The sequence below is a fragment of the Sapajus apella genome, unplaced genomic scaffold (assembly GCF_009761245.1).
Source record: "Sapajus apella isolate SASKATOON/1434 unplaced genomic scaffold, GSC_monkey_1.0 scaffold77, whole genome shotgun sequence".
Lineage (NCBI taxonomy): Eukaryota > Metazoa > Chordata > Mammalia > Primates > Cebidae > Sapajus > Sapajus apella.
In genome coordinates, this window is record NW_022437017.1 from 177225 (window position 1) to 186630 (window position 9406).

Below are 9406 nucleotides of genomic sequence, written 5' to 3' on the forward strand. Positions count from 1 at the left end.
ACAGGCACGCGCCACCATGCCCAGCTAATTTTTTGTATTTTTAGTAGAGACGGGGTTTCACCATGTTGACCAGGATGGTCTCGATCTCTTGACCTCGTGATCCACCCGCCTCGGCCTCCCAAAGTGCTGGGATTACAGGCTTGAGCCACCGCGCCCGGCCGTATTTTCTTTATATATACTATGAACTCTGATCCCAGCGGCCCCATGGATGTCAAATCCCAAATCCTGCCCAAAACACAGCTCCAGGCTCCAGAGGTACAGCACTCGAAAGGACAGAACCCCACAAATGCATCTGCACGTGGTCTTCTGCTTTCCAGGGCTCTGCAGCTTCTCGGAATCCACACTCCTGGAGCTGCTCTGAGCATCTGGAGGTCACCTGTAGGGGAGGGCGGGCTATCCGCGAAGCCCCCAGAGGAGCTCCTTTTCACTCCCTTTGCAGGCTCCACCTGCCTTAGCGTGGAGTCACTAGCCTCGGGCTCTGCTGCCCCCTGCAGGTTATTCAGCTACTTCTCGCCCCTTCAATCAGTTCCATGAGACAAACACCCTCAAACCCATTGTGTGAATAAGACACCAGCAGAGTCCCTGCTCTCCTCCTATGTTTATGTATAAAGTGGAGGAAGGAAATTCTAAGATAACTTAAGTGCATTTAAAAGAATTCTAGATCGTGGTGGAGGTGGCAGTTCAGGGACCTGCGTTCAGAGACGCTGCAGCACCTCCAGGCCTGGCTGGTCTGAGAGAGGGTGGAGAGCTGGAGCTGGATGTGGATAGGTGGAGGGAGCAGCCCTGGGAACTGGGCTCTACAGCAGCGCGGCTCTAAAGCCCGGAGCCCTGGAGGGCAGAGATGGGGGCTCCCGGGACAGGACACTTGGGGAGGAGAGAGTACAGTCCGGTAGCTTCCATGGGGAGGCGGTGCTGTGGCAGCTGGTGTGGGCCAGTGGCTATCATAGGTATCATAACTAAGCCCAATTGGGAGGTGAAAACTTGGATTCCATGGGAATTTATAAAGAGAAAGACTTTGATGACAAAGAAGTCATCGATGAGGAGGGGGATGAGGATCACTGGTAAGCTCGCCCCCTTATGGAAAGAAAAGTGAATGCTCAACTACTGCTGCAAAATGGGTTCAAGGGATGAGACTCGCTGTCAGGGAACAGACTGCTGCAGAACTCTTAGAGATTGCAAAGACCTTTCAACAACAGCCTGGGAGGCCGGGTGCCATGGCTCATGCCTGTAATTCCAACATTTTGGGAGGCCAAAGTTGGAGGATCACTTGAAGCCAGAAGTTGGAGACCACCCTGAGCAGTGAAGTGAGACCCTCCCATCTCTATAAATTTTTTTTTTTAATTAGCCAGGAGAGGTGGTGTGTACCTATAGTCTCAGCTTGAGGTTGCTGTGAGCTATGATCAGGCTATGGTACTTCAGCAAGACACTGTCTCAAAAAAACATAAAAATCCCACCAAAGTACCTGGGGAAACCCTGACCCCCTTGGATGGTCTAATTGTGAAACACAGAGGGTGGTGATATTTATTTATGGACTGGATCATTCTAACCATGTAAGAGGCTTGGCCTACTGAGGATTTACCAAGAAGGATGACCTCCTTGCAGTCAATGGAAAAGGCCCCTGGTGAAACCATCCCTTTAAACTTTATCAAATTCATTAGGGAGGAATGGAGGAGCAAAACTTCAATCAAGCTTGCAGCGCCTTCAGCATTAATCATTATGTCAGCTTGTTCTCTGACCTTCCTCATATTTATTTTACACCTAGTGTCCTAGAATCCCATAGACCCTAAATGATAGCTCCCATCCTTTTCAGGGCTGGGTGCATTAGTTCATGACTATAATCTCAGCACTTTGGGAGGCTCAGGTGGGGGGATCACTTGAGCCTGGGAGTTCAAAAACAGCCTGGGAAATACAGTGAGACTCCATCTGTACAAAAAATTTAAAAAGTCAGGCATGGTGGCATGTACCTTTATTCCCAGCTACTTGGGAGGCTGAGGCAGGAGGATCTCTTGAGCCCAGGAGTTTCTGCAGTGAGCTGTGATCCCACCACTGCACTCCAGCCCGGGAAACAGAGCCATACTATGTGTCTTTAAAAAAAGAAAGAAAGAAAGAAAAAGAAATCCAGACATTTGTTGGTCTTTGGATTATTGGAAAGCATTTTCCTGACACTTAGCCCAATGTCTGAGCCCAATATATAGACTTATTAGAAAGGAGCACTTTGGGACTGAAACACAGCTCTGCAGGAAGCTTTGGACAGGTTAATGTGTTAGTATGGCAGGCACAAGCCTCAGGCACACCTTTAGAGGGTAGATCTGTGACTTGGGATGTGACAGCTGCTGCTGAAGGTACAAATTGGGCCTTATGGCAACCACAGTGTGCTAAATTAGTCCCTTTAGGATTTTAGTTTTAGTTGTAATGATGACATGGAGATGAAACCAGACACTCTTGAAATTGAACAAATGCTGGCAGTGTATTATCCTTTCCAGCAGGTAGAACCCTTAAGAAAGAACCTTCCTGTGACTGTGGGAACGGGACTACCATGCCTGGCTAATTTTTTTATTTTTAGTAGAGACAGGGTTTCACCATGTTGTCCAGGCTGGTCTTGAACTCCTGAGCTCAGGTGATCTGACTGCCTCAGCCTCCCAAAGTGCTGGGATTACAGGTGTGAGCAACTGCGCGTGAACTCCAACTAAATTTCTTTCATTTGGATGGCACAGTTTCTCACACCTTAATCCCAGCACTTTGAATGGCCGAAGTGGGTAGATCACTTGAGCCCAAAAGTTTGGGCTATGTCCACCCCGGGCAACATGGTGAGACCTAGTCACTATTTTTATTTTTTTAAAAGTAAATAAATAAATATATATATATATATACACACACACACACACACACATATATATATATATATATATATATTTTTTTTTTTTTTTAAAGATGGGCTTTCATCATGTTGGTCAGGCTGGTCTTGAACTCCCGACCTCAGGTGATCCACCCGCCTTGGCCTCCAAAGTGCTTGGATTACAGGTGTGAGCCACCATGCCTGGCCTAAATGTATATATTTTCAATAAAATTTGGAGGAAGTAGGAAGGAGTAATGAAGGGGGTCTGTTATCTGCCACATGATTCCATCCCAGCCAAAAAAACAGATGTTTCTCTAGATTTTAAGAACTATAAGGCTTGACTTAGGTCTTATTTGTAATTTGGTGTCTCATTTGTAATTTGGTATCTTATTGCCCCAAGGAGTTCGTTTTTCCAGTCTGATGATGTCTATCTTTACATGAATGTATCAGTTGCTGCATCTAAACTCCTAAAGGGAGAGGGTATAAGGAGGCCTGTCTCACCTCCCAGCCTGTCATACAGAGGAACTCAGTTTTCAGGGTTTCGTGGAGATCTCCTTGGCCAAGAGCCCATCACTTCACTTAGCTGGGAAGGTACTTTTGCTTTTATTTGAAAGTCTCCTGTCGCCCAGGCTGGTGTAAGTAACTTACACCTTCCAGGCATTGATTCATGATTTTCCTACAATTCCTGTCTCCATGAAATGAATAAAACCAAACTGCCATGAGCTGCTTAGGGACCACTTACTCCAGGCTTCTTGGGGTTGTGTTTCCCTGGGCCAAAGTCTCTCCTATTCGGCTGTTAGATATAGTAAATTCTTCTTCAAATGCTCAGCTTGTTCCGCTTCCCTGTTCTTCATTTTCTATTTTCAAAGCCTAACTTCCTTGTTCTTTGTTCCTCTTCCCCCCAGTTACAGTAAACAACCTTCCCACCAGTCCTAATCTGTAACCCACACCTGTTTCTTATTGGGAAAGAGTCCCCTTTGCCCTTAGTTCCTCACTCTGAAAGAGCTCCTCCTGCTGAAACTGCCTTGCCAGCCGCTGTGACCCACAACTCTGCTCTCTTTGAAATAGCCAATCGGGATCAGCTTAGATTGTGTCTTCTGACTCCAGCCAGTGGAGACAGGACACGGTAGCATGGACTGACTGTGTTAGCGTAAGAACCCCTTCCCTCCTTTGTTTGGGGTGCTCTCCTGGTGGCCAGACTTACGAGTAGCACCCGCCTGCAGAAGTACATTTGCCTTGCTGAGTGCTAGTTTTCCTTGCGACTCTGAGCTCTTATTTCCAACTCCGAGCTCTTATTTCCAACAGGCTCTGAATAAACTTCTTTATTTTACACAGTTTGGCTTTTTCCGTTGACAAACCACAAGCCAGGACTGGGTGTTTCTCATTCATGAATTGATGTTTGCTCAAATCAAATCTTTGTTAACATATCTCAGTATATATATATGTATATATATAATTATTTTTTGAGATGGGAGTCTCGCTTTGTCGCCCGGGCTGGAGCGCAGTGGCGCGATCTCGGTTCGCTGCAACCTCCGCCTCCCAGGTTCAAGCGATTCTCCTGCCTCACTATACAACCGCCAATTTTTCCATTTTTAGTAGAGACGGGGTTTCACCGTGTTAGCCAGGATGGTCTCGATCTCCTGACCTCGTGATCCACCCGCCTAGGCCTCCCAAAGTGCTGGGATTACAGGCGTGAGCCACCACGCCCGGCCAGTTTAATGTTTAACAGGAGAAAGTGGGGGCTGGGAGCCCCACAGACCGCTGCTCCTCCCACACGAACCCCACACCCGAGGAGGGATCCCCCCATGGCTCCGGCATAATGTGGGGAGACGCGGGGCTGCGGGCACGGAGCTGCCCAGAGAGGGCTCTGGGGCCGGGGCTGCAGTCGCTGCGCAGGTATGGGACAGTACGCCAGGGGTCCCAGCTGCCGGCCCAACCAAACCCTGCGGCCGAGGGTACCAAGGGCCGAGCTGCGCCACGGGACTCGGTCCCAGACCACCGTGTCACCGTGTGGAGGCCCGGCACCCGCCACCGCCGGTTCCTGCCCCTCCTCCCAGTCGCCCAGACGCCAGGTCCCTCACACGCACCATTTTTCGGCTTCCAGGACGTTCCGGCGTCCTCTGTGTGTCTCCTGCGACTAGTGTAGGTCACAGTGTAGGATACAGAGCGACAGAAGCCCCGGTGGAAGGGTCCCTCTCGGAGCAAGAAAGCCGAGAGCCCGCCCTCAGCTTGCGCAGCAACAACGGAGCGGACCCCTCCTCCTTTCTAGGGCGGACAATAGGCAGGGCCCCGCCCCAGAGCTCCTGACTGGATGGGGCACCAGGTCCCGCCTCCTCCATCCTGAGTGACAGCAGAAGCCCCGGGTAACCGAGCTCTGCAGATCAAGTCTGACCTGTTCTGGCCACAGCGTCTCTAAGCTAACAGCCTCTCTAAGCAAGCGCCCTCCTTGCTCCCTGAAATGCAAATTGGATATTTGCATTTCAGCCAGACTTGTTCCTTATTGTTAGAAGGGGCACTGTTAGCTTCCTCAGTCAAGGGGCTGTCCCTGCTCCTTCCTTCCGCACGGGATCACAAGCGTGTGCAGGGAATTTCAGACTCAGTGTTCAATGGGGACATGCGCTTGCCTCAGAGCAGGAGGGGAGCCCAGACACGGCCAGGCACGACTGCACCAGAAGAGAGAGGCAGATGTCCTCTATGGGGCGGGAAATATGATGAGGCATGGCCAAGGCTTCCTCACACTGCAATGGACTGCTGCAAGGTTTTCCTTGTAAGGGAGCTAACCAAGCCAGAACTTACTAAATATTTAGCGCCTCTCAGTACTATGTATATCTATCCCTGGTGCATTGACAGTGACTGAAGACCCATTTTTCAGGACACGCTGTGTAGGACTGAGCCAGGGAACGTTATATAGCATGACACTTTCATCTCACATCTAACCTCCAAAGACCAAGGTTTACTGAAATGAAAGATGGTCTCAGGGGAAGCTGTAAATGAGAAATTCTGTCATAGAAATTATGTCTTAGGCAACTTTTTTTGAGACAGGGTCTCACTCTGTCACCCAGGCTGGAATGCACTGGTGCGGTCACTGCTTATTGCAGCCTCAACCTCCCAGGCTCAAGCAATCCTCCCACCTCAGCCTCCCAAGTAGGTGAGACTACAAGTGCATGCCACCATGCCTGACTAGTTTTTTATTTTTTTGTGGAGGTGGGGGTCTCATTTGGTTGTTCAGGTTAAGCACTCTTGTGCTTAAAAGATCCTCCAGTCTCAGCCTCCCAAAGTGTTGGGATTACAGGTGTGAGCCCAGCCTCTTGGGCATCTTCATTGCTCCACACCTTACAATGAGAAATTCAATATTCAGTGAATATTGCCTGGAGAAATAAGCACAGCCATAACTTGTAATAAGGCAAATCAGGTGTTGAGACTTGAACATTTCTAGAAGCTTCTTTTAATAAACCTAATTTCGCTTATGTGTGAAAGTACTCACATATATTCATTGTTCAGACACGGATAATCATGGCAAGGAAATGAGGTGCTATGAAAAATTATGCTGGGACAACAGATACAATCAAGGATTATTGTTGGCAAACCAGGACACACGGACAGATGATTTCTGAGGTAGTTTTTTACCTTATGTAAAGGGTAGAAAGTGTTAGAAAACATCCAGCTGGAGTCAGTTGCAGAATAGATGCTTTGCTTGGTATGTGGAGAACACTCCTCAAATATTTTCATTTGGTCACAGAAGTATTCCGTGTTGTGTGAGAGCAGAGGAAAAACAGTGACTTGTTTTCCACTCTAAGGTCTCAGCACAACTCAGAAATCCAGTGTCAGACGGGGTGTGTGGATGTTAATATCGCCCTCACCACAAGAGGGAGCTTCATTGACTTCCCCTTTCTGGAAAATGTCTCAAAGCTGTTTTCTCAAGGATTTTTTCATGTAAGGCATAACAGCTGTTAGAAATAAAGATAGGCCAGGTGTGGTGGCTTACGCCAGCAATCCCAGCACTTTGGAAGGCCAAGGTAAGAGGATTGCTTGAGGTCAGGAGTTTGAGACCAGCCTGGGCAACATAGTGGGCCCCTGTCTCTGCCAGAAAAAGAAAAAAGTTAAGGTAACACCAGTGAATTTGGTTTCATTTACATGATTTCTTTTTCTTTTTCTTTTTCTTTTTTTAACAAGGTCTTGCTCTGTCACCCAGGCTGGAGTACAGTGGGGCAAACAGGGCTTACTACAGCCTTGATCTTCCAGACTAAAGCAATAATCCCACCTCAGCCTCTCAAGTAGCTGGGACCACAGGTGTGCACCACCACACCCAGACAATTTTTGTATTTTGTACAGCAAGGGTTTTACCGTGTTGTCCGGGCTGCTCTCCAACTCCTGGCCTCAAGCGATCCTCCTCCTTCAGCCTCCTAAAGTGCTGGGATTTACAGGTGTGAGGCACCATGCATGGCCAATTTAACTTTTCATAGATTGATTTTTAAAAAGCAGTGAAACTGGCTAGGCACAGTGGCTCATGCCTGTAATCTCAGCACTGTGGGAGGCTGAAGTGGGTGGATCAACTGAGTTCACGAGTTCAAGGCCAGCCTAGTCAACATGGTGAAACCCCATCTCTACTAAAAATACAAAAATTAGCTTAGCTTGGTGGTACATGCCTGTAATCCCAGCTACTCAGAAGGCTGAGGCAGGAGAATTGCTTGAACCCATAAGGCAAAGGTTGCTGTGAGCTGAGATCGCACCACTGCACTCCAGGCTGGGCAACAAAGCGAGATTATGTCTGGGTGGGGGGAGGCAATAAACCCTGTGAACCTTGATTGGTTTTCCCATATTCTAAAAAGTGCAGTGATGAAACAAAAAAACTGAATGGGAAGAAGTAGGACTCATTTTTTTTTTTTTTTTTTTGGGACGGAGTTTCGCTCTTGTTACCCAGGCTGGAGTGCAATGGCGCAATCTCGGCTCACTGCAACCTCCGCCTCCTGGGTTCAGGCAATTCTCCTGCCTCAGCCTCCTGAGTAGCTGGGATTACAGGCACACACCACCATGCCCAGCTAATTTTTTTTTGTATTTTTAGTAGAGACGGGGTTTCACCGTGTTGACCAGGATGGTCTCGATCTCGACCTCGTGATCCACCCACCTCGGCCTCCCAAAGTGCTGGGATTACAGGCTTGAGCCACCGCGCCCGGCTTTTTTTTTTTTTTTTTAAGTAGAGATGGGGTTTCTCCATGTTGGTCAAGCTGGTCTCGAACTCCTGACCTCAAGTGATCCACCCGCCTCGGCCCCCCAAAGTGCTGGGATTGCAGGCATGAGCCACCGTGCCCAGCCAGAAGTAGGACTAACTGAGGTGAGAGGAAGAACTCTCTGTGGAGGTGGCATTTGGGGTGACCTGAAATAATGTATTAGTATAAAGGAAATGTTAAAATGAAAATTATGGGAGGGAGGCAGTTGTTTTGGACTGAGCTTCTGCACTAAGTGCTTAGAAACCAGATGAAACCAAAATGGAGTCACTCATGCTAAATGCCACATAACTAAACTGAAACTTAAAGGAAGCAAATAGATCCCTATACAGGCCAGCTTTTCCATTGAAAACCAGTTCAGTTTCCTGTTGGCAAGTTGGCCTCGATTTGCGAAACATCAAGACACCTCCATAGTCAAGACTAATAGTGGCAGGCTGTGTCCTGTTCATCACCTAAACCTGCACTTCTAGTGTCCTTTACCTTCTTCGATGGCCATCCCAACACAGTGCCTGCATCCTGTAGAAAACCACATCTGGAATCAAGCGGGTGGTGTTGTTTCTACCTTTTTTTTTGAGACGGATTATCACTCTGTCACCAGTGGCACAATCTCGGTTCACTGCAACCTCCGCCTCCCAGGTTCAAGCAATTCTCCTGCCTCAGCCTCCCCAGTAGGTGGGATTATAAGCGCCCACCACAATGCCCAGCTAATTTTTTTTGTATTTTTAGTAGAGATGGGGTTTTGCTATGTTGGCCAGACTGGTCTCGAACTCCTGACCTCAAGTGATCCACCAGCCTCCGCCTCCCAGAGTGCTGGGATTATAGATGTGAGCCACCATGCCCAGCCCCCTTACCTTTCTTACACAAAGACTTCACGACCATCACTGTGTCTTTGTTTTTCGAGACAGGGTCTCACTCTGTCGCCCAGACTGGAGTGCAGTAGTGTGATCATAGTTCACTGTAGCCTTCACCTCCTGGGCTCAAGCAATTCTCCTGCCTCAGCCTACAGACTAGCTGGGACTATAGGTGCGGCCATCATACCCGATTAATTTTTCAAATTTTTGGTACAGACGGGGTCTCACCATGTTGTCCAGGCTGGCATCACCATGCCTTGCACTGGAATGTTAAATATACTCCTTTAAATTGGGAAGGAAATGAAACCCAGCTGTAAAGAAAAATAAAAATAAAAAACAAGCTCTATGGGGGGTGGGGTGGACCAAACTGTAATTAATTAAATTGTACCTCACAAACTAGCCTTGTATAAAAAAAGTTGTACTCCTGATAAATTTATTGGCCTGTTGCCTATGTAAGCAAGAACTCAATCTTTTTTTTTTTTTTTTTTTTTTTT

General features: G+C 48.0%; 1 protein-coding gene across 3 annotated transcripts in view; it reads right to left on the reverse strand.

Moving 5' to 3' along the window:
- The window catches only part of LOC116532505 (zinc finger protein 700-like), a 33452-nt gene extending 28347 nt beyond the window's left edge, over positions 1-5105 (reverse strand). Inside the window, exons 1-2 of one of the 3 annotated variants that reach the window (XM_032251657.1) lie at positions 4924-5105; positions 4041-4250 (exon numbers count right to left, since the gene is read on the reverse strand). In XM_032251657.1, coding sequence (XP_032107548.1) covers positions 4041-4067 — 27 coding nt within the window. In that variant the 5' untranslated portion in view covers positions 4068-4250; positions 4924-5105. Of the gene's footprint in view, positions 1-1964; positions 1984-4040; positions 4251-4923 lie in introns of those variants that run through there. The other 2 variants (XM_032251658.1, XM_032251661.1) reach the window with 2 other exon arrangements.
- Positions 5106-9406: the final 4301 nt, after the last annotated feature.